The 25211-nt window shown below is 49.0% G+C and overlaps 1 protein-coding gene across 1 annotated transcript in view; it reads right to left on the bottom strand.

Moving 5' to 3' along the window:
• The window catches only part of RAB6B (RAB6B, member RAS oncogene family), a 71762-nt gene that overhangs the window by 7992 nt on the left and 38559 nt on the right, over nt 1-25211 (bottom strand). The window contains exons 3-7 of the mRNA XM_030816808.1: nt 9374-9427; nt 9056-9161; nt 7263-7374; nt 5916-6009; nt 2349-2415 (exon numbers count right to left, since the gene is read on the bottom strand). Coding sequence (XP_030672668.1) covers nt 2349-2415; nt 5916-6009; nt 7263-7374; nt 9056-9161; nt 9374-9427 — 433 coding nt within the window. The remainder of the gene's footprint in view (nt 1-2348; nt 2416-5915; nt 6010-7262; nt 7375-9055; nt 9162-9373; nt 9428-25211) is intronic.

Genomic DNA, 25211 nt, shown 5'->3' with positions numbered 1-25211 from the left:
TTGTGTATGTAGAACCAGTAAGGGGCTTATGGCTCTACCATTTGGTGGCCCCTTGGCCCCTACTTTGTTGAGAGAGCAGACCAGTGGAGGGTGCTGCTGAGCAGAAGTGTTGGCCAGAGCGGCCCTGAGGGGGGCCTCCTGTCTAGAACGTGAAGAAGAGGTGCAGCAGCCCCCCATCTAGACTTGCAAGCAGCAGACGGAAACCTCAAGCCACACGTTCACCAAGTCCTGAGCCAAGCAAGTGAGGCCAAGTGTGAACAGTTTATACAGCGCCACAAAGCAGTGCTTCTGTGTGGCTGCTCTCAATGTGGAACACAATTATGAACAGGACCCCAAAGCACATACCTTCAAAACACCTGGATTTGGACTGTGAGTAAGCAGAAATGCCAGCACCCCATCCCAAAAGAAGCAGAATGACGGCTGCCTCTGCCTGGTCCCTCTGGGACCTCTGGTGGTCACTCTAGCACCTGCCTCGTGAGAGGCCCAGCAAGCTAGCTCCTGGGCAGAAGTGAGAGGATGGGGGTACATCTACCCAGATGAGGGGACCCCTTAGCTAGAAAAAGGGACACAGGCCACATCACCCTGTGCAGTCTGTTTGCAACCTGCCATGTATCCTTTCTCCCAAGGGGCCCAAAGGTCAGTGGTAGCCGGATGAAATGCTAGGCATACCAGGACGATGACGAGCTCACTGTCACCCTGCACTCAGCCCAGTCTGACCTGATTGTGGGCCCAGCCTGGAGCCCTCAACAGCGCAACTCTGGGAGAATGTGAATGAAACGATCACCACTCACCCCGGCCAGTGTGCCACACCTTGGGAGCTGGTGGGATGGAGAGCGGGCAGCGCAACCCTTCCCCTCGCTGGCAGGCACAGCGGAGATCGCCTGCACCTTGTCTGCCCCTCTCCCTTGGTCCTGCTCCTATGTTCGCCCTTCAGGTTGGCTTCTGTATGTTCCTGGAACCTTGAAGGAGTCCCATGTGACAGGTGATTCCATAGGGGCTCTCTCCTGAGCTCTGGAGCCTGGCTCTGCTGCTGAGAGCCATGGGGTGCCCTCGTTTAAGTTTTTGAGCCTCAGTTTCCTCATCTGTGATTGGAGTCCCATAACTGACCAACCAGGAGATACTCCTCAAACCCCCTCCTCTCGGCCACTGCTTGTCCTCTGGTGACACACAGACCATGGGACTGCTGGGGCACCTGCTCCTTGGTGAGCCTTCCTGACCCCCCTGGGGGGTGGGTCTCAGCTCCTTGAGCAAGGCTGGAGAGGCCTAGCTTCCCTCCAGGCCTGTGTCAGCCTCCCTCTTGCTGCAGCCCTGAGACTCCTGGTGTCCTGCCCGCCCTGCCCCAGCAGCTCCATGAGGCCTCCAACATTAAGCTGTGTGCTGCTTTCGCTTTTGATTCTCATCAGCCCAAAAGTGCCCTTCCATCTTCCCAGGGCCCTTCTCTGATCTGTCAGGGATGTCTACCCTCAGAGGCCTGTGGGATCAGTGGGGGATGCTGGAGAGCTGCTGTGTAGGGACAGGTCCACTCTAAAGGATGCCAGCCAGGGATCTGCATGCTCGGTTTCTGGTGGCTTACTCAGGCAGGGACATCTGACTAGATGCAGGGGAGGCCCAGGTGTGGGCAATGCCTTCCCCTGCTGAAACAGTTTTCATCTGATTCTCTCAAATGCCCTTAGAGGGACAGTGTCCCACACGGAATAGGGCTGGATATGGAGGAAGCAAGCCTGAGTGTGAATCCTAACTCTGTAACTTACATGCTGTGTGACACTGGGCAAACCAGACTACCTCTCTGAACCTCAGTTTCAGCATCTAGCTGTCTCTTCAGGTTGGGGCTGGTTTGTGGGTGATGCGCAACTGTCCCACTGATCAGTGGGGAGCCTCAGGGGCTGTTCAGGGCTGGGCAGAGAAGGCAGGCGGGACAAGGTGGGGGCATCTGTCTGAAGGGGGAAGCTGTTTCGAGTAGACTGAACCACGTTGAGATCATATCCCCAGCGACAGAGACTTTCCTGCGGTGGAGCCTCTGCCTGTGTTCATGAAAGCCATACCCATGCTCACTGTAAAGAAGGGCAAAGTCACTGTTTCTCACTCCCCACCCCACGGCATCACTCTGTGCACACCCCTTTGGTAACTTCCTGCTATTCTGGAAGAAGAAGTAGATGGTTAGAGCCAGACGGGGGCTCCAAACCATGGGGTTCAGCTGCATCCCACCTAGAGGAGGCCCCGTGCCATTTGTGGCAGACCAGGGAAGGCTGGGCGGGGACTGGGCGAGTGTCTGTCCACTGTACTAACATATTCAGTGAATAAATGGCTCCTATACATCTTTTCACTCACTTGTCAAAGGAAAAGGATACTCCCTTCTTTGCTTTTCTCCTGGACATTCTCCATTCCAGGTAGAGCCGATGCCACACGTCGAAAAAGCTGGAAAGATGAAGAAATGCACTGTAAACCCCAACCCTGGCCCTCCCCTCTGCTCCTCACTGCACCTGCACCCTCTCCCCTCTTCCCCTCCCAACCTGCAGCTTTACTCTCCCATCTGCCCAGCGGATGGTGCCCTCAAAGGTAGCGGCTGTGCCTATGTTCTCTCTCCCCCGCCTCTCACAGCATTGGGTCTGGGCAGGCCTCAGTAGCTTGTGGAAGGAAGGAACAAAGCTGTGGCCTCTCACCCAAGCAGACTGGCCACAGGGTCACTGGGGTGAGCTTAAGTCATGGCAGTGACTGCAAGGGACTTCCTCTGGTGCAGAAAATGGTTTGGGCCTCTGGGTGACAGGCCTTAAGGTGGGCTTCTGCACACAGCCCTCATGGGAACCAGGCATAGGGAACCGACTTGCCCTTGAGATGAATGACTCTGCTCGGGGAGCCCTGCAGGTCCGGTGCCAAGGCAGCGAGCAGCAGGGCCAGGGCCGCGTGGGCACAGGGGCGAGGCTTCTCTGAGAGTGCGAGGGATGCAGGAGTGTGAATGCAGTCTTGTGGGCTTGTTTGGATGTGTAGGAGTGTGAGTTGTTTATTGTGTGTAGGAGTGCGTGTACAGTGTATGTGTTTTATCTGTAGGACTGCATGGAGAATGTGTGTGTTGTGAGTGGTGCGTGTGAGTAGCTGCATATGTGTTTGTGTAAGCATATGGGGGAATGTTTGAGTGTGGTGTGTGTGAATGTGTGGCATCTTTGTGTGTGTGTTTGTGTAAGTGTGGGGAGAATGTGTGTATAGTGTGTGTCCTTGGTAAGGTGTGTGTCTGCGTACATGTAGGTTTTCTGTGTGTGTGTGTGTGTGTGTGTGTCGGGGCAGGTGTGGGTGGCAGGCGACAGGTGGCAAGTGGCAGATGGGGTGCTGGCAGAGATGGAATCTTGGAGGTGACAAGTACAAGGCAGAAGTATGAGGCACAGAAGACTCTGAACTGCTATGCTCTGAATGCTGGTCCCCCTGCAAATTCCTATGTTGACACAGAATCTCCAGTGTGACAGTGTAAAGAGGTGGGGCTTCAGGAGGTGCTTAGTCAGGAGGGTAGAGTCCTCCTGAACAGGATGAGTGCCCTTATGAACGAGGCCCCAGGGTGCCTGTCTGCCCCTTCCACCTTGTGAGGATACAGCAGGAAGGTGCCATCTAGGAGGAAATGGGCCCTCACCAGATACTGAATCTGCCTGCACCTTGACCATGGAGTTCCCAGCTTCCGGAGCTGTGAGCAATACATTTGTATTGTTTATATGCTACCCCGCCTATAGTGATTTGTTACAGTAGCCTGAAAGGACTAACCCAGGAGCACTCCCCGCTCTCCTCACAAATATGAATTGCAGGAACTGGGTGGGCTCTGGGCTCATACCCTCCACTGCATGAGCTCTCTGAAGACGGGGTGAGTCTTATTCACGGCCTCACCCCAGAGCCCAGCCCCAACCGAGCACCCAGGCTGGGTGACAGGGCTAAAGGCCATGAGGGCCCAAGCAGGGAAGCTGCTGGTGGGCCCAGCATGGTGTGAGACTCTTGTGGGCGGGCTGCAGAGGAGGCTCTGCGGTGGGGTAGCCATTAGTAGGCAAGGGTAAAAGGGCCTGGGCCATCCTTCCTGAGCTTTCCTTCACGGCATTGGCCCTGGGCGGCTCTGATCTGCCTGTCTGGCTCTCAAAACAGTCACAGCCTCTACTAGTGGCCAAAATGCCACTAGGGATTTTGAAGGGTGCTCTAGGATCAGGTATGTGTTTCTAGGGTCAGGCATGGGTTTCTGTGAGTGGATATGCTCACATTTAGATCCAGGAGTCTGCACTGCATGGAGACTCCTCTGAGCCACACAAGGTTCGAAACTGACCACATTTAACTCCTGCTAAACCACTGCATGGGTTCCAGAGCACTCTGGGGGTGGAGGCATCAGTGCCTCCCTGACCCTGACTGCTGAGGCAGATGCTACCTGCCCTATGGACCTCCTGGTGCTGCCCTCCCTCTGCTTCCCTGCTTCCCATGACTTTAGGGCTCCCAAAGAGCAGCAGCCCAGTCTCTCCTGCATGCCCGCAGGGAGCAGGAAGGACCATGACAGCTTCAGCCCCACACCAAGGGAGGCTGGGAACAGATGGGAGTGAGTGAAGCCCTGCTGCGGACACTCTAGTTAGGGTGGGGCACTGAGTCCTGGAGCTTTGGGGCCCCCAGTGTCACATAGTGTCCCTTCCACCCTTCTTGTCTCTTCTTGTCACTCTGCCAGCCCACCTTCCCCACTGCCACCAGCACTGTCCACATGGGGCAAACCTTCACTGCATCCAGAAGGCCAGTGCTGTATACACAGCTTGCCGAGGGTTCCCAGCAATGCTGGAGTGGCAGGGCAGAAGCGAACGCCAGGCCAACCACACTCCTCACCCAGAGTCCCCTCCCCACACCTCGGGCACCCTGCAGCCACACCTTTGCTGCTCCCCTGCTTGACATGCCCTCCCTCCTCACCACCTCTCCAAGTCCTTCTCATCCCCAACGGCAGGAGTTCTTAACCTTTCCGTGAGCCAAGGACCCCTCTGGCAATCTGGTGAAGCCTATGGACTCCTTTGAAGTATGTGAAATCAATTACATAGGATGATAAAGGGAACTACTGAGTACTGAAATAAACTTCATCGACATTTGTGCTTCCTTATGAACACACTGAACAGCGTGAACTAGCAAGAGATCTAATAACTACTGTGACACTGAAACACTGATGCATGTAAAGTTCAAGACACCTGCAACATTATGAGGTGATGGGAAGGCATCTGTGATTTCTATTGGTGGTAAAGCCATAGGCACTGCTAATATGACTGAGTGTCATTGCCTACATTCATCATTGAAGGACAAATCAGACATCCTTCAGTGCTATGGACGGGTTAGTGGTTAGTGAAGATAAAGGTGCAACGTTTTCCAGCCCTGTCTGCTGACATGCTAAATTCCATCCATGGACTACTCAGGGGCCCTCACGCTGCAAGGCTCGGCCCTAACTCCACCACCTCGCCCTCCTGCAAGTTCCAACCACACCATGGTGGGCTCTTTTCTCCAGGCCTGAGTTGCCCTCCACAGCCCTAAGCACTTGCTAAGTGCAAGGCATGAACCCCAAATGCTGATCAGATTGAATTTTCCTGCACCTGTCAGCTGAAGTGGGGTGAGGGGCTAGGGAACCACTGCTTCCCTCAGCCTCCTGGAAGCTGGTGGCTGGACACTCTCAGGGCCTGACACGCAGGCCATGACTGGCCACTGCTATGGTGGCTGGTGACTTACGTTCTCCAGATGCCGTGCCCGGAGTGGTCCCTCCCTCTCTTGGGCTTTACCAGCTCCGGAAATTAGCTCTCCCCTCCCTGGGCGCATCTATGGGTGTTCTGGTTGGCTGCCCCAATCCCATCACCAGCCCTTCAGGGCAAGGCAGGTCTGAGCCTGCAGCTGACCACAGGGCCACACTGTGCCAGGCCCCGTGCCAGGTGTGTCCTCACCTGCTTCACGTTGTAGCCGGTCTTCGCACTGGTCTCAATGAACATGACGCTCAGTTCTTTGGCACGCTGCTCCCCCTCCTCGATAGTTATCTGCCTAGAGATGAGGGGAAGGGGGGAAATCAGCTCAGCAGAGGAGCAGCCCCTGGCAAATATGAGGAGGGACCCGCCCAGCAGGGCAAAGGGAGCCCACCGGGCCCTTGGTCAGCCCTGAAGACAGGCTCTGATCCCAGGGGTCCCTCCCGGGCACCAACCAGTCTCTCTAGCACAAAGCAGGCACCACTTTGTGCTAGGGAACAGCACGACACTATCCGCTTCCCCCACTCCTTCCTTCGTGTCTTCTCAGCTTCAAAGCAGGCCCTGGGGTAGGGCTGCCCCATACCTGTCTTTCCCAGTAGTCACTACTACAGAGCGTGTGCTTATGAAGAGATTCAAGCCAGGCAGTGCCACTGTGGGTGGTATTATCAGTCGCATTTTCCCTGTGAGAACGCTAATGCTAAAAGTGTCTCCCCCAGGGCCACAAAGCTACTTAGCAGAGAGGGCTCCACAATGGGGCAGGCAGAAGTGGGTGAGGGTATGAAGGGCCTGGGTACTCTTTGTACTGGGATTTGAGCCCAGTTTCCCTTACTTTAAGGACAGAACTCTAGTAAAGTAGGCTCTAATTCAGATGATTCCTCAGGTGGTCAAGGGACACTGCAGGAAGCCCGCACTGCTTGCTGGAGTCCATGGCCTGTCACTTTATCTGCCCAAGTCAGGGTCACGTGAAATGAGTGGACAATGTACACACATGGCACCTCAGTTCTCCCTGTGCATGGAGGGCAGCGTGGAGGAGCCTCTTCAGAGAAAGCTTCATGCCAGACGCAGCCACAAACCAGGCTAAGCAGGCTACGGCTGTAGGTTTATGGTCTGAATGCTCTGCATGCTCACACCCAGGGCCCAGGGTGTTCACAGCCCCACGCACACTGGTGCAGACACTTCACAGGCACAGACAGTTCATGGTGCACACACTGGGGCCTAGGGGACTGCTGTGTCTGGGGCAGTGCTTGGCCATGGCAGGGCCTTAGACCACACACTGCTGGGTCAAGCCAGGTGCACAGGGCTCTGTGGAGACAGCACACGGAGGAGTGCCCCACCCCTGCCTGGTGGTGGCAGACACGGCTTCACAGATGAGATACCCACGGGTGAGAGTCTACCAGGTGTCCTCAAAGCTCCTAGTGTCTCAAGGGACCTTTTCCAGATGCATGGTCAGAAGCACAGACACACCACCCATGCATCCCAGAGCTCCCTGTCCAGGAGCAGTTACAGAGGAGTGGAGGGTGGCACCCTGCACCTGTGTGCCCTTGCACCTACCTCTTATCAGCCAGGTCCGTCTTGTTGCCCACCAGCATGATGATAACATCACTGCCCCTCTCTGTCCTGACGTCGTCGATCCACTTAGAGGTCTGTTGGAAGGAGTTGAGATCTGGAGGCAGAAAGTGAGGATAAACTGAAAGCCAGGGCCAGCCACCAGTGGGAGATGGGAAGGGGAGGTGTGAGCCAGGAGCAGGAGGGAGGGTGAGCATGTGCTCTCAGATACCCAGGGAGGGGTGTGAGCTCAGTCAACACAGATCAGCTGGGTAGGGTCTTTCAGAGGGAACCGGGCCCTGCCCTGCGGCCCTGGGGAGCCACTTGCACTGTTCAGCCGCCCTTTGTGGGAGAGGAATCACCCCATCTGGAAAATCACGGTGTCATGATTTGCTACATGGAATAGTGGCTTTAGGGGCCCACCTGAGAGTCAGACCTGACTCTGGGGATTCAGAGTGGAGAGTGAGAACTGGGTCACACATGTGTGTGCATACACACACACGCACACGTGCGACTTGGCAAGTTTGGAAACAGTGAGGGGTGGGCAGAGGAGGACACAGCAGCCTCCAGGGAAGGGAGGGCCCTACTGAGTGGTGCCCCCACCATGGGAGCTCAGCAGAGTTTGGGGAAGGCCAGAGGAGTTTCTGAAGAGAACCCTCAGGCTCTGCAGGTGAGAGGAGGGGAAGGGTAGCCCCGGGACTAGTCAGGGGAGCCAGGTGCACTCGAAAATCCAGGAGAGACAAGGCCACTTCTGGGCAGCCTGACCCCCCTCAGCTGCCATGATAGGCCTTGCAGGGCAGAGCAGCTATAAGGCAATACCCACCACTCGGCAGCCTGCACACCCAAGGGGAGGGGAGGCAGCTGTCCTCAGAAGCCTCAGTTTCACACAGCCTGGTATCCCTTCTGATGCGCCTCAGGCCACGTGAACCCAGGCCCTTGTGGGCCCAGCTCCCACCTGCACTCAGGTGTGGAGGGGGCCTGTGGTCAGAAGAGAGGTGGACAGAGGGGGTGGGCAGAGCCAGGGCAGCAGGCTGGGCGGTGGGGGCATGCACCAGCACGGGGGCATGCATGCTTCCTTGTGTGATTTTTAAGGCTGTGGACAGCACCTAGGGCGTCCGCCCACTTCAGGGTAACCACAGCCCTGAGGGCTTATCGGGTGTGTTCCATTACAAGAGCCTTGCAGGTCTGGCCTCTGCATCGGCCCCCCACCCCCACCTCTGGCCCTGTGTGCCCTTGAGGCTGTGCAGTCCTGTTAAGAACACCTGCCCTGGCCTGAAGAGCCACAGTATTGGAGAAGGATTACCAGCCTACTGCGCTTCCAGACCCCCTTGCCTACCTTCCCAGGGAGTCCTGCACCCACAGCTGCTGGGCCGGGGTTGGCCTAGGGACCAGCATCTTCTCCCATGGTGACACACATATAAAAGTAGCTCCTTAGGGAGCTTTCTGACAGCCAGGAGAGGGAGGGTGCAGAAAGGCTGGAGCAGGGCCAACCTTGTGAGCATCTGCTCACACCACATGCTGGCCCCCGCTCTGAGCAGGGCCAACCTGGACCTATAAACCCTTGCTGGTTGCAGGAGGGTGGGGAGCAGTAGAAAACATGTTGGTGTTCAAAGGCAACTCACCACTGCTCCCTGCCTTTCTGCATTCAGGGAGCAATCGCACATATGTGTGTGCACACACATGCGTGTGCACAAACATGCATACACACACATACACATACACACAGGCCTGGCCAGGGTCACACCTGGGCCCTGGACCCCCTGTGAGCCACCCTCCCTTAGGAGCAGACCCTCACTCACTTGTGATGTCGTACACCACCACAGCCACTGTGGAGTCCCGGATGTAGCTGGGGATCAGGCTGCGGAACCTCTCCTGACCAGCTGTGTCCCAGAGCTGCAGTCGCACCTGTCTCAGGGAGGGCAGGACCACGGGCAGAGGGGTCAGTGGGGCAGTGAGGTCCTCCTAGTCCGGGGGACTGGGAGAGCCGGGCTCTGCAATGCTGGCATCACCAGCCCCCAGTGTCGGCAGGTGCTCTCAGTGGTGCCCAGTTAAGGGTCCTAGGGGATAAGCCCAAAGGAACCCCCCCGTCCCTCCCAGTCCTAATATTAGGTGCTCACCGTGCGGTCCTCTAAGTACATGGTTTTTGACAAGAAGTCAATCCCAATGGTTGCCTGTTAGAGAAAAGCACAGAATGGTCAAAACCAAAAGGTCTCATGCAAAGGGGCAAAAGCCTGGTGACCACAGGTGGTGGCATAACCAGCAAGAGGGGACACTCATGTCAGGTCTAACGTGGCCATGCTCTGTCCTCCCTGCCCCTCCACCCACCACTCAGTGGCTCTCTCACTGAGGGATCAAGCTGAGGAGAGATGAGGGTGGCCTTTATAGGGTGAGATCCTCTCTGGAGAGGGAAAGTGCTTCGGGAGCAGTGAGAGCGCAGTGGTGAGGAGGCCTCCCCAGGAGCAAGGCCACTCAGGCCACTCAATGCACATATCCTGCCCTCCCCACCTGGGCTCCCTGCCTTGTTCCCCTCACGGCCTAACCTGCAGCTTCCAAAGCCTCTTCCCTCTGCCCTAAAGCATGGGCCTGGGCTCAACACTGACCTCGGGAGGGTGGGAGGGTGGGAGGCAGGGGGCAGGAGCAGGCAGCCTGCTGCTGTGTGGGGGCAAACAGCAGCATGGCTTTTCTCAGGTGCGGGTGCTGCAGACCACCCAGAGTGGCCTCTCGCTGGGAGGCCCCACTGGCTCTGTTCTCCCCAAGCCAAAACATTGGAAGCTGTCACTAGCTCCCCTGTGCCACACCTATGCCTTTCTGCCTGGCACCTGCGAGAGGCAGCCAGCCTTGTGGCCAGATGGCCAGGACCCACCACTCACTTGCTGTGTGGCCTTGGGCAGGCCACCAACCTCTCTGGGCCTCACATGCACCCGGTACCTGTCAGTAGGACTGAGATGCTGTCAATGTAAAATGGAGATGTCACTGCTATGTAATCAATAATAACAAAGACTTGGACACAGCCCGAATGTCCAGGGCACTGAACGAGCATAGTGTGGTATATCCATGTGATTAGAACCCTTGGCAACTATTAACGATCACATTCTTGAAAAATTATTTAAGGATTTGGGGAAATGGTCACCCAGTTAAAAAAACAAACAAACAAAAAACAGGTTATAAAACATCATGTGGCGAGTGATCCCAATTAGATTAACTCAAGTAGATCTATGAGTATTTTTCATGTTTTCTTAGACACTGAAGTAAAGGGAATCTGCTAACATGTTAATAGCATCATGGTCTGAATAGTGACAGAGCATTTTGTTTCCTTCATTACACTCCTTCATTACACTTTTCTCTACTTTCCACAATGAACATATAACAGTTCTAAAATTAGAAAAAGTCCTTTGAAATAAAGTTTGATAAATAAGTTTGTGTGGAATGCCATGATTTTTGACTGCAAAAAAACACAACCAAAGGAAGCCCAAGAAGATAGAAAAGGTCATGTCTCCAGGCCCCCCAGGCTGAATGCAAAGGTATGCACCAATGTGTGTGCACAAGTGTGCATGTTTACATAGTCACACTCCCAACTCATTCCACAAAGGACTGAGGGTGGCTGTACCCTCCTGGAAGCTTGCCTTATAACACAAAGAAACGGAGGGTCATTCTACGCTCTGGATGCTAGAATGTGGGTACTAGACAAACACCTTAGATACAACCCAATCAATCCCTTACTTCGGAGATGAAAGAATAGACCAAGAGGGCTAAAGGACATGCCTAGTGTGACTTCACTCATCAGTAGCAGGGCTGGGAAGATCAGAGCTCCAAACTTGGCAGCACCTGGGCTCTTTCCAGCCCAGCTTTGCATAGTGTAGCCACCGAGGGACAAATCTGCAATGAGCAGTGCTTGTGGATGCAGACTTTTTCCTTCACAGGTATATGTTAGATTGACAGTCCTTGTCTTCCGATTCCCTTATGGAGAAATGTGCGTAGCAGGTAGAAGTCTCTCAACTCCTCAATGCTCAACAGGCTCCCCAGGAGTGACATGCTCCTTTTGTAGAGTCACCTTTGAACTAAAACCAGGTGCACGAGCTTAGGACTGGTGGCAGGGACTGCTGGTTGTCCCCAGTATGTAGTTTCCCTTTCTATAGTAACAGAATTCTGGGTGTGCAGATGGACTCAGGGCTGCCCCAAATAAAGACCATATTTCCCAGCCTTCTTTGCAGCTGGGGGGCTACGTTCTGGTTAATGGGATGTGAAGGTGATGTAGGCATCTTTGGGGACAGGTCCTCTGTGGGTAGGGAGTACCCACAGCTGCTCCCTTTCCCACTGTCCGGTGGGGATGAGTCATAGTGGCCCATCCAGATGAGGATGACAGAGGAGCGATGACATCAACGAAGCCTGACTCCCTGACCCTGAGGAGCTACTTCAGCAACGCTGGACTGCTCAGATTGTTCTATTTTGTTTAAGCCACTGTTATTTTGGGTTTCTGTTAACACAGCCTAATTAACAAGCAAAGAACCATGGAGAAACATATCTCTCAAAGGTAGGCACCCGATGGTAATGCTACTGATAACTGTAATGTTGACAACCCCATCACAGCTCACATGTCACAAGGCACTTCTGCTTCCACAAAGGGCAGAGAAGTCACCAAATGAAACAAGGAATTGTGCCACTTGGATGAAGTCCCAGCAAAGCTCAACCCAGTGGCCTCCATAATCATAAACACCATTACCGAGCATCCACATACTTTCTCTCACATCCCATAACAGACTGACCAGAGGCAGCAACGAGGAACCTGAACGAGGCCAACATCCCATCTTCTCCAGCTCTCTCTTAATTCCCGCTTCCAGCTTCCCCATCAGAGAAACCTCTGGTCCCTTAACTGTCCACTCTCTCAGACCTGTTCTAGCCACACTCTCCATCTGACCAGGCCACTGAGCCACTGAAGAACTTCCACAGCTGTGGAGATGGCGCCAAAGCATAGGCATTGTCTCTGGGTGTAACTGAGCCCTCAGCTCTGCTCAAAAACATATTCCTAAGTTTTGCTTTCAATAATGGCTGAGTGGCTTGTGTCAAACAAACCCTCCACCAGAAAACTATTTTAACATCTGGAAAAATACAAGAAATAACAATTTGCAAGCACTGAAGAATGATCAAAAGCAGGACGAGACAGGGCGCAGTGGCTCATGCCTGTAATCCCAGCACTTTGAAAGACCGAGGCAGGAGGATCACTTGAGCCCAGGAGTTTGAAAGCAGCCTAGGTAACATAGTGAGACTTTGCCTCTACAAAAGATAAAAAATAAAAATTAATCAGGTGTGGTGGTGCCCGCCTGTAGTCCCAGCTACTTGTGAGGCTGAGGGGAAGAATCGCTTGAGGCTGGTGGGGCTGAGGATGCAGTGAGCCATGATGACACTACTGTACTCCAGGCTGGTCAACAGAGCGAGATCCTGGCTCAAAAGAAAAAAAAAAAGTAGGTAGGGGTTACAACCACTCAAGGAATGGAAGAGAATTAGGTAGATTCTACATTAAATCAATTTGCCTCCTGATGAACCTCCCCAGTCCCACCAAATTAAAAGAACTTCAAAAACACCTCAGACTCCACTGAAACACCAGAAAAGCTGGCTTTGGGAGGAACAAGAGCATCTCAGGACTGAGGGTTACACCAGAGGACTAAGAGAAAACCAAAATTAATCTATCACTATGGTCTGAATGTGTCCTCTGTAACCTCAAATTCAAATGCTGAACCTTAATCCTCAATGTGATAGTATTAAAAGGCACATCCTTTGGGGAAAGGATTAAGTCATGAGAATTCTGACCTCTTGAATGGTAATTAGTACCCTTATAAAAGAGGCTTAAGGGAGCACCCTGGCTCCCCTCTGCCATGTGAGGACACAGTGTTCGTCCCTTCCACCGAGGACACAGCATAAAGGTGATTTTTTGAAGCAGAGAGCAAGTCCTCACCAGATGCAGAATCTGCTGGAGCCTTGATCTTTGAAGGCAATCCCAGACTCCTGAACTGTGAGCAATAAATGCCATTTGCTTATACGTTACCCAGTCTATTTTGTTATAGCAGCCTGAATGGATGAAGACATCTGTCTTAACAAGGTCCATACATGATAACTAACCATTCCCTAAATAATATTAACTGCCCATCACTTAATTGCCTATTAAGATAAAACAACACTCTTCAGAGGAAGGTAACAAAATCCAAGACTATAACTTATTATTCATGAGGTCCACTGTACAATAAAAAAGGACTAGAAATGTGAAGAAACAGAAAATTCAAGCCATAATCAAGGGAAAAAACTCAACAGACCCCTACATGACCCAAGTGTTGAATTAGTAGACAAAGACTTTAAAACTCTTATAAATAGGTAAAAAAAATTTTAAAAATAAATACAATGAGTGACTGTCAAGAGATTTATGAAAATTCTAAAACAAAACAAAATGGAACTTTAAACACTAAAAACTATAATATCTGAAATATCAAGTGAGCTGACATATATGCAATAAGAGGCCAGGCGTGGTGGCTCATGCCTGTAATCCTAGCACTCTGGGAGGCCTAGGCAGGCAGATCACCTGAGGTCAGGTGTTTGAGACCAGCCTGGCCAACACAGTGAAATCCCATCTCTACCAAAAATACAAAAATTAGCCAGGTATCTTGGCAGACGCCTGTAATCCCAGCTACTTAGGAGGCTGAGGCAGGAGACTCGCTTGAATCTGGGAGGCAGAGGTTGCAGCGAGCTGAGATCGCACCACTGCACTCCAGCCTGGGCAACAGAGCGAGACTCTGTCCCCCAAAAAATAATAAAAGAAAAAATGCAATTAGAGTCTCAGAAGGACAGCAGAAACAGATGCAGGCAAAAAACATCTTGAGAATAGCCCCCAACTTCCCCCAATTTAATTAGAAACATCAACCCACGGTTCCAAGAAGTTCAGTGAACCTAAAACAGGATAAATCTGTAAAAAACCAAACCAAGGTATGTCATAGTCAAATTGCTAAAAATAAAAAATAGAGAGAAAACCAGAATAGCAGCCAGAAAACAGAACACATTACATACAAGGAAACAATGGTAAGAATTATAGTTGATTTATCATCAGAAACAACGGAAGACAGAAGACAAGGGAACAACATCTCGAAACTGCTTAAAAAATAAAACAAGACACACACAAAAAACCCTGTCAGCCTAGAATTCTATAGCTGGTGAAAATTTTCTTCAAAAATGAAGACAAAACATAAACATTTTCACATAAGGGAAAGTCACATAATTTGTCACTAGCATGCACTCATTATAAGAGATGCTTTAGGCTAAAGAGAAATTTTGTAGATGGAAATTAGAATCTTTAAGGCTGGAATACAAGTGCACCAGAAATGGCAAATCTATGGGCAAATATAAAAACACGCTACTTGTCCTTGATTGCTTCCTATCACAGTAACAATGACATCCACAGTAACAACAACTAAACATCTCAGCACTTAATCATTTCCCAGCTCTTGTACTAACTGCTTTAAATACATTACTTAATTTAATCTGGACAATAAATCTGTGCGATGAGTTAGGCTCTTCTGTATTCTGTGTCACTGCTAAGAAAATGGAATACAAGAGATGCTAAGTGACTTGTCAAATGTCCACAGCTGAGACTGCAGTCAAGATTCAAAAGGTATTTGCAAAGTTGTCTACATATGTCCAGCCTTATCCCCACATGCCTCCAGGCTCTGAGTATTTGTTATTTCTCCCGTTTAAAGAAAGCCTCTTCCTAGGCCCTCTTGGCCCTGGCCTTCTCTGGATGATGCTTTCTCAGCCATCTCCTTTCTCTTCTGTATCTCAGTCTCTCATTCTCTACTCACTCGTTCCTTTCATCCAAGAAACATTCTCAAGATTCTCACATCTTTGAGTGGAAAAATCCCTCATTTTCACTAAGTTGCTCTCTAGCCATCTGCCAATCTCTCACCTCTTCTGAATGGGCTTGCTTCTTGGAAAAGGACTTCAAACCCACTGTATCCATTTCCTCTATGCCCACCCATTTCTCAACTAGGTCAGTCTGGTTTCTGTCCCTCTGCCCATAGCTCTTGCTATGGTCACCAGTAGCCATTTGATTATCAGATCATGAGGACTCTATATAGGCCAGACTCAACACACTTGACCCTGCTGACCATGCCTCTTCTACGGTATTTGTTTCTTCTTTGCTTTCCATGACTTTACTTGTTTCTGGCTTTCCCTGCCTCTCTAATTGCTGTTCCTTACTGTTCTCTTGTAGGATCTTCTTCCTTTCTTTCCCTAAAATGTTGGCATTTCCACTGTTTTGTTTCAGGGGGGATCTCATTTACTTTCGATGCTTCAAATATGATATATTGAGCAGTTCCCAATCTATAACCCAGGCCTTACCCCTGTTCTGAGCCCCAAATCTATGTATCCAGCTACTTACTACAAATCCCACTTAATTATCCACTAGACAGCTGACTAAATATAGTATGTTCTAAAAAGAGCCTATCATCTTCCTCCAAACCTGCTTCTGCTATTTTTCCTATTTCAATAAACGGCACCTTGACCATCCAGGGCACACAAGCCTCTGGAAGCCTGAAAGCCCTCCTGAGTTGCTCCTCTTCACTTGCTGTCTGTTCCCTCACATCAAATGAATACTGAACTGGTTACGTGGCCTCCTAAGGGCTCTCAACCAGCCCCCTTTTTCTCCATCCCCAACACTACTGCCCTAGTTTAGACACTGAACTTCTTTTACCTAAATAACAGCAACAGCTTCCTGACTATCCCTCATGCTTTCCACTGTAATTAATCTTTCATGTAGCAGGCAGGATGTCTTAGTCCATTTTCTGCTGCTGTAACAGAATACCACAGACTGGATAATTTATTTTAAAAAGAAATTTACTTATCAAAATTCTGGAAGCTGAGAAGTCCAAGAACACGGCACCAGTGTCTGGGGAGGGCCTTTGTGCTGTATCATCCCATGTCAGAAGGTGGAAGGGAAAGTGAACACACACAACAGAGAGAAAAAGGGGCCCAAACTCCCATGGTACCACCCACTCCTGCAATAACTGCATTAATCCATTCATGAGGGTGAAGCCCTCATTACCTAATCACCTCTTAAAGGCTCCACTTTTTTTTTTTTTTAAAGCAGCTGCACCTTCTAGGATCACCTCTTAATACCGTCACAATGGCAATTAAATTTCAATATGAGTTTTGGTGGTGACATTGAAACCATTGCACAGGGTTATTTTTCTGAAATATTAATATGATCATATTAATATGATCTACTGCCTCTAAGAAACAGCTCAAACACTTCAAGCTGGCCTATAATGCTGTTCAGGGCCTGCCCCTGGCATTCTATGGACTCATTCCCTCCTTGCTCAGCCTGCACTTTATACTTTAGAAATAATATTCTGTACAGTACTCCTCATAAACAAGTTCCTTTGTGTGTCTGGGCCTTTTCTAATACTGTTCCCTTCTCTGGAATGCTCTTCTACATGGTTTATACTTATTCAGAATTCAAGATTCAGCTCCTCTACAAATCATTTTCTGGGCCCTCAGGTTGGTCCAGGGCCCCTCATTTAACACTTTCTCTGTTAAACTGTAAAGATCTCATACTGATCAATCTCTCCCACTGGCCAGTGATTCAATGATTCTCAATATGTAGCCCACGAGTCACGTGCATCAGAATCACATCGGGAGCTTGTTAAACATATTGGTTCCTGAGCTCCACTCAGACAGACAGAATCACAATCTCTGGGAATCAGAATTCCAGACAAGCCCTCAGATAACTCATTTGTGCAGTAAGGTCTGCAAACTGCCTTCTATTGTAATCAGAGTCTGGGAAGGTTGTGATGTCCAGGAGTGGCAGAGGCCCTGTACGGGGTGAGAGACAAGAGGGAGATGCTTATGCATGAGAAGGTGCTATTCACAGAAAGCAAGGCTTACTCAGAACCAAGGTCACACAGTCAGTAGTGTCAGAATCAGTTTCCCTGAGTGCAAAGTCCCTACTCTTGACTATTCAGTTATACTCCCTCTCCTTCCTGAAATCCCTTCATTTCTGAACCTGTCATGCACCCTGAAGCTGTCACTGAATATTCCTGGGGGTCACATACTATCTGGCTACCTATTGTCATAATCTTATGGTCATCAGCCATAATAGTTCAGCAGAGCCCACTTAAGGTGAGGTTCATTTGCCAGAAGAGAAAAGTCAGCTCTCAAAGGACAGAATAGAAACAAGAACTTTTAAAAGGGCCTTGGCTGGGCCTCAATTACCAGAAAATTTCTAGCTCTTTGACATCATCTATTTGCCTCAAATAAGGCACAAACAGTCTTACTGGTTGAGAAATTAGAGAACAATCTGCAAAGTTACTACAGCAGCCAGAAAGTGTGGAAAATCCTAGAAGTGACAAAGATACAGAGAGGTGACCCCAAATTCTCCATATAAATGCTACCCAAATCTCTGACTGACCCAAGCAGACCCTAAGCAGCCTACCTAAGACTGAAAACAAAATAAAACAGACAAACAAAAAAATCTGAACATAACTTTCAGTTGCTGCCTACCACGGTGGGGAGAATTGAGAATTTGGGTCCAGACAATTTAGCTGCCCACTAAAGCCAAGAGTACTCTTCACAGGAACAAACAGAATCCACAGTTTTAACATAATGTATAACCCAAAATTACTAGTCATATGAATAAGAAAATGTGAGCCATATTCAAGAAAAAAGAGATTAAATGGAGACTAACTCTGAGGTACCCAGATGTTGAAAATAGCAGGCAAGTATTTAAAAATAGTTCATATAACTATGCTCAAATATAAAAATAAGCTCATAATAAAGGCACAGATTTAAAAATCTCAACAGAGAAACTAAAACTCTAAGTAAAGAACCAAATACAAACTTAGAACTGAAAAATACATCTGAAACAACAGATTCAAAAAGAGAAATGAAATAGTGAACTTGAAAATAGATCATATAAATTATCCAAAAGGAAGCATAAAGAGGAAAAAAGTTGAGAAAAATTTCATAAACAGAGCCTCAAACAGCTTAACATATGTTTAATTGGAGTCCCAGAAGTAGAGGAGATGGAGAATTGGACAAAAAAACTAAAGAAATAATGGTGAAAAGTTTTCTGAGTGCAAAATGAGACACATTTACAGATTCAAAAACTCATCCAACTCCAAGCATTACATTAAAAAAATAAAGAGACAAAATCACATGTCTATTCATATCAGAGTCTAACTGCTAAAAATCAAAGATAAAGAAAAATCTTGACAGCAGCCAGAGGAAAATGACACACCCCATGCAAGGAAGTAACAGGGATGACGGCTGGCATATTGGAAAAAAATGAAAGCTAGAAAACGGTGGAATGACACAATTAAAGTGTTCAAGAAAAAAAAAAAGTGGAAACAGAATTCTAAATCCAGCAAAAATACTCTTCAAAAGTATGAAAAAATAAAAATATTTTTCAAGCAGAACTTCACTACAAGAAATGTTAAAGGCTGACAGGAAAATATACTAATGGAAACTAGAATTCTCTGGAAGAAATTGAGAGCATCAGAAATGGTAAATACATGCATGGGTAAATGCAGGACATTGTTTGTTTTAGATAAAAGTGATGGCTTCAGTATACCCTGAGGTGTGAAGCCACACAGTTTCTTCAGAAAAACAAAAATGATTCAGGACCAATGGACTGTGAATTGCCTGTAGAGAACAGGATGGAGCCAAAGAACTGATAAACGACCAAAGAAGAGGGGCTTCCATGTAGCTGGGGCTTTAGAAAGATAACCCTGGTTGAAGGATAGTGAATGGGATGAAGGCAAGGGAGACAAAACGGAACCTGCTGCAAAGGCCTGGACAGGCAAAGAAGTGTGGACAGAAAAGAGCAGGGTGAGAAGGAAGGAGGACACATGAATGATATCAAGAAGCAGAGGCAGGACTCCATGGGTGTGAAAGATGCAGGGAGGCTGGGTGACTAAGATAAGGTACTGTTAACAAGAAAAGGGGGGAGTGGCTTGCACGGCTGGGAACACTAACTACACTTTGCAGATAAGCCAGAGCCACACAGAAGTGAAGTGACTTGCCTGAGGTCCCATAGCAAGTCAGCGAGGTCACAGGAACTAACTTGCATCTTCTCTGATGATAAATCATGGGCTTTGGGTGATGAAATAAAAGACGACCTTCATGGGCTGACTCCTTTGGAGCACATCCCAGCTAGGGTAGCCACTAAAGGAAGGCCCAGGGTGCTGCTTCTCTGGAAGCAACTGCAACCACACACTAGAACTAATGAGAAATGACCACACTTGGGTGTCATTCATGCCACCTCCATGGAGAGCCACAAAGTTAGATCTACACTGATGGGCATTCTCCTCGTCACAGGGAATGAGCATGGTCCAGGCGTGGTCTTGTGAGGCAGCTGGGCTTACCAGCCAATCCAAGATTGCCAAGTATCAAAGCCAATGGTGCTCCTGGGGTTCCTGGGGCTGCTGCGCTCTGTCTAAGAGCTGTGTCTACCACTGTTCTGCTGGGTACTCTAGCCTCAGACTTGTGCCAAATCAAATCCTCAGAGACCACGGGCCTGGGCTGCTTTGTCCACACTCTCCAGAATGGTTTTAGCAGCAAGTGAGCCAGATTATGCTGGCGTTGCACTTTGGAGGTCTGTGAGGGTCTTTATCACAAATCATCATGTGCGGAAAGTCTCTAGCTTGCTGGTAACACTGTCACTAGATGCCCTACCTGCCAAGCCATTAACATATACCTCTTTGTAAGCTGGGGCAGAGAAACCCTTGATATTTTTCTTTTTTTTTTTTTTTTTTGAGACAGGGTCTCACTCTGTTGCCCAGGCTGGAGTGCAGTGGCATGAACACAGACCCCTGTAGCCTCGACCTCCTTGGCACAAGCAATTCTCCTGCCTCAGCCTCCCAAGTAGTTGGAACTACAGGCGTGTACTACCACGCCCAGCTAGTTAAAAAAATAGTTTTCTTTTGTAGAGGTGGGGATCTCACCATGTTGTCCAGGCTGGTCTCGAACTCCAGGGCACAAGTGATCCTTCCGCTTCAGCCTCCCAAAGAGCTGGGATTACAGGCGTGAGTCACCATGCCTGGCACACCCTTGATTCTAAACCTGACCACTCTCCCTGCCTTACTGCGTGACCTTGTTCAAGTGTTAGCAATATCTGGCTCAAAATGCAAGCCTGGGGGCATTTTGCCATTAGTATGTGGGAACCATGCATGGTATTTCCTTTCCCTCCAGCCACCAGGAAACTCGAAGGTAAATGCTAAGCTCCATACAGTATTTCTGCTATAGCTATCTCCGCTACCCTCTATTCCTTTCTGATGCTAGTTTTTCCTCCTCTGCATCTGTAGTACAGTCATCATATCTGTGGCTCCTACTTTGGAGGGATATGGGGACATCAGACAAAAAGAACAACTAGCCACCCAGGTAGGCCATATCCTCCTGAAAAAGGCCCCAGCAACCTTGGTGATTTCCTGTGACCTGCCACAGGGTACACTTCATCTCAAAGGTCACCACAGGCCACAGTGTGTACTGATGGGAAGGTGGGTATGAGTGTGTGTGAGCAGACACGTGGATGAGTGGGGATACATGTGTATGTAATTATGTATTTCTTTGCATGTAGAAGTATGTGTATGTGGGTATGAGAGTGTGGGGGTAGGGAGGGAGTCATTTCTTCTTTGAAGATAAAGCCCAGATCCATGGTATGCACATAGCCCAGCAATGTCAGGCAGCTGAGGTGAAGAGGACGCTCCACAGGCCCTTGGGATGGGGAGCATATGTCTGCCGGCAAATCTAGAATGCCTGTCAGTGCTCCCCGGGACAGACCATAGCCAGCCCCACAGGAGCTACCAGGCACCCTGCCCCAGGGGAATGGCCATGCAGCTGGCAGAGTGCCCCACTCAAACATACCTGGATGGGGCAATATGCCAAGGGAGCCCCAGTCTGGTTTTGGTGGCCTCTGTCAGTGTTGGCAGGGTCTGAGTGCTCTGCCAACACCGACACGGGATTGGGAGTGTCCTGGGAAAATGGCTTCGCTTCCCCGGCCCTTGGCTTCTTCATCTCTAATACACGAAAAGTCACAGCTTCCTTTAAGGACCGTTGGATCAAATGAGTTAGAGAAAGTGAAGATAGTGCATACTCTGTGATATGCTGCGTAAGCAAAAATTATGAATTATTAGTGACCGACTAACCTAGAGATTTAAGAGAAGCTGTAGAACCCACCCCATGGAGACTCTCCAGCAATGTTTCTCAGTGTGATTATGTGAAACACAGCTCCATGAGACCATCTTTGGAACAAAAGTAAATGGTGATCAAGTATTTCTGGGAAAGGCTACATATTCTAGCCCTGAGTAGACAGCCTCTTTAGTAAAGCCTCTCATAAGGCACACTGGCATATAAAAGGCTCTGATGAGTTCTGCACTGAAGAAACATGAACCCAATGTTTCCCCAGCTTCTTTGCCCTAGGAACCTTTGTGGTTGCAATCCCTATAAACATTCCAATAACCGAGTATTCCCAGAGCCTCAGGAAAGGCTGACCTTCAGAGAGATGGGTTCTAAAGGAGACTACTTCCCTCTTCTAGCTTGCCATGGAGTCTTGGTCAAAGCATTCTTTCTCTCAACTTCATTTTCTCTTGTGAGGTACGAAGCAAATTATTTTTGCTGGTAACTATTTTATAGGGATGTAAACACAGGATATCAACACAACATGAGCAGCAGGCCTGACCTTGGGGAGTTTCCTGCCAGCCAGTCCACGATCCCTATGAACCTCTTCTCCCTCCTCGGCTGTGCTGGGTACACCTCCTGCACTGCACCATGTCCTCTCAGAAGGCTGAGCTGCACTCTGCTGGGATTAGATTGCTCCAAACCCGGCAATGCTTATTTATTCCTTTAATATCTTTGTGTTTACAAACAGCACTGTATATGAGAAATGGCAGGCACTTCATTTTATACAAAATGTGAGGAATCTTATGAGCACGGATTTCATAGCTGAATCCACATTTATCTTCTTCGGAACATGGTATTAAACAGTATCTACAGGGGTTCAGACATACAGTGCAGAATGACAGTACATTACACGCTTCCTTCTGCACAGAAGCTTCCATTGGTCCAGCTGATCCTGGAGGAAAGAGACGTTTCCTGAGGCACTTGTTGAATTCTTCTTTGCTATGTGCATTTATTATGAAATACAATTTTGTTTCCACATTCTGACAAGACACAGTAATAAAGTCTGCAATGGAAATCTGCATGGTAATTTGCATAAATTGACTCAAGATTCTCTTCTCAGGAAAAGAAATAATGAAAAGGCATGTATGTGCGTCTTCTTTTAGCCTTGGCCAGGCCTGGGCCCAGGGCTGGGGAAGCATCCATAAGTGGCAGAAAGCAGCTGGGCATGACAAGCCTTTGACAATGAAGTTGCTGTTTGTGCTCTGCACCACTAACTATTAAATGAAAGTATCAGGGTAAAGTCATGCAAATTAGCTTGCAAATGAGCCTGCTGAAACTTCAGGTTCCAGACTGGCAAGTGGGTGCTTTGGAGAGATGAGACAGCAGTCTCTGGCAAATAGGCTGGGCATGTCCTTGCCAGAAGTGCAGTAATGCGCCCTGGGGGAGGGGATGTTGGCTCAGAAGGCCACAGTACAGGTACCTGCTTTCTTCCAGATACCTCAGTTTCAAAGTCTGTATGGTCCTGGAGGCCACTTTTCTCCCAATGGACAGTGGCCTGTACTTTAGTCACCACCCAATTTATATATGTGATTGTTCTTTTATTTCCTGACTGTGGTCTGAAAACAACATACACCTTCAAACTTTAAATAAGGTTAAATTTCATCAATATCAGTGGGTCCCTTCAAAAGCTACCCATAATGTGCAAGGTTGTGTGTCCTGAAGCTCCCTGAGAGGCCTCCCAAAGGGTGACAAATGGATTCATGTGTGCCAGCCCTCCTCTCAACTCTTATAGCAAAAGATACTCCAGGTGTTGGACTTTTGAGGGTATCTAAGCACTTACTTATGGTAACCTACAAAATGAATTAGGAAAGATTACTAAAGCCTGGAGCAGAGAACTGCATCCTGAGTCCATTCCACTTATTAAATGTATCAGGAGCTACTGGTGGGCTCACCCAGTACCCACTGGCAACCTCCTACTCCATCGCTTGACTACTTTAGACTATAAAAGCTAAATTTGGCTTTCCCAGCCTCTCTAGAGGCTAAGGGTAATGGTGTGACTCAGTTCTGGCCAATAAGACACAGGAAGCAGTCTGTGGAGGGGGGAGGGGTTCCAGGGAAGCTTTTTCTGCCTTGAATGTGGATGTGATGTCTGGAGCAGCAACAGCCAGCACACACGAAGATGAGAACCCACAGGCCATGACGGCAGAATGGAAAAAGCAATAGTCCAGGGGCCTGATGGTAGCACCACTCAGTGTGCCAACCACATGACTTCTTGCACCTACAAAATTAAAACTCTCCTTCATTTATGCCACTGTTCATCAGCTTTCTGTACTAGAAGGAGACTACATTTCTAATTTGCATGTGCTGACAAAGAAGTGGACAGGAGGACATAGGAGAGGAGGGAGAGAAAGGAAGGATGTTAGGGCCTGGGCAGTGTGGTTGGCACACTGAGTGGTGGTACATCAGGCCCCTGGACTATTGCTTATTCTGTTCTGCTGTCGTGGCCCATAGGTTCTCATCTTTGTGCGGACTGTCTGTTGCTGCTCCAGACATCACATCCACATTCAAGGCAGAAAAAGCAAGCAAGAGCTTCCTTGGAATCCTTCCCCCACAGCAGACTGCTGCTTGTGTCTTATTGGCCAGAATTGAGTCACACCATTACCCTTAGCCTCTAGAGAGGCTGGGAAAGCCAAATTTAGCTTTTACAGTCTCTAATCAAGCGAGGGAGTAGGAGGTTGCCAATGGGTACTGGGTGAGCCCACCAGTAGCTCCTGATACATTTAATAAGTGGAATGGACTCAGGATGCAGTTCTCTGCTCCAGGCTTTAGTAATCTTTCCTAATTCATTTTGTAGGTTACCATAAGTAAGTGCTTAGATACCCTCAAAAGTCCAACACCTGGAGCATCTTTTGCCGGGTCAATGTTCAGAGGGAACACCTGGATGACTTGCGGTGCCCCAGTGGGTCTCTGAGGCAGGGTCATCTTGCCAGAGTGACTGGCATTCAGATTTCACGACATAAGAGTGTCACCTCATATTGTGACCCCAGAACATAATGTCTGCAAAAAATGAAACTCTATTAATATAAAAAATATCCTCATGTTGCTAGGGTTAACCGAGGGCTGCAGTCCAGTGCTCTGCCCAGTCTATGGGGTCGAGCATCATTTGGCAGAGCTGCAAAGCACAGCACGAGTGCACATGCAGGGATGGTCGGGACACTGTGGAAAGTTATCATTTGTTTCACTTTATCATTATCATCTTGGTTTGTTGCAGGGTTTCTGTATGGTAATGCACATTTGTATCAACAGTGGTTTTGGCCCATAATTTTCCATCACTTCAACTTTAATACCTATATGAGCCATAGTTCAAATACAAATTAATTACACTCCTACTTCCAAAGTTTAAGGCCACTGGTTTAGGTGATAGAGGGGCTAAATTCCATCTGAATAATTTCCAGGTTAAAAAAAAGAGTAATACTAAGAAACTGAAAAGCTTGGCCAGGGTCTCCCAGCGAAGTGGGACTTGAACCTGGGGCTTAAACCTAGGCCTCTTTTCGAAGGGAAAAAAAAAAAAAAGGACTGAGGCATAGGGGACATGCTGAATCCTTCTCCTTGGCGTGTGCCCTCACTCTGACCACCTCTACCAGGGCAGAAGATCCTGTCCCATCTCCCCCAGGTGCTGGGGACACATGGCATTTTAGATTCTGTGGGTAAAAGATCCCTTCTTCTGGTGCTCTGCCTCCGTTCTACATTCCATTAGAGAAAACGCACCCATTTTTAGGGCTTTAGGAATCTAGATTTGCCCAG

This window comes from Nomascus leucogenys, chromosome 8, assembly GCF_006542625.1.
Source record: "Nomascus leucogenys isolate Asia chromosome 8, Asia_NLE_v1, whole genome shotgun sequence".
Taxonomy (NCBI): domain Eukaryota; kingdom Metazoa; phylum Chordata; class Mammalia; order Primates; family Hylobatidae; genus Nomascus; species Nomascus leucogenys.
The sequence above is the reverse complement of the archived record's forward strand: the minus strand, read 5'-3'. Positions and strand labels throughout refer to the sequence as shown.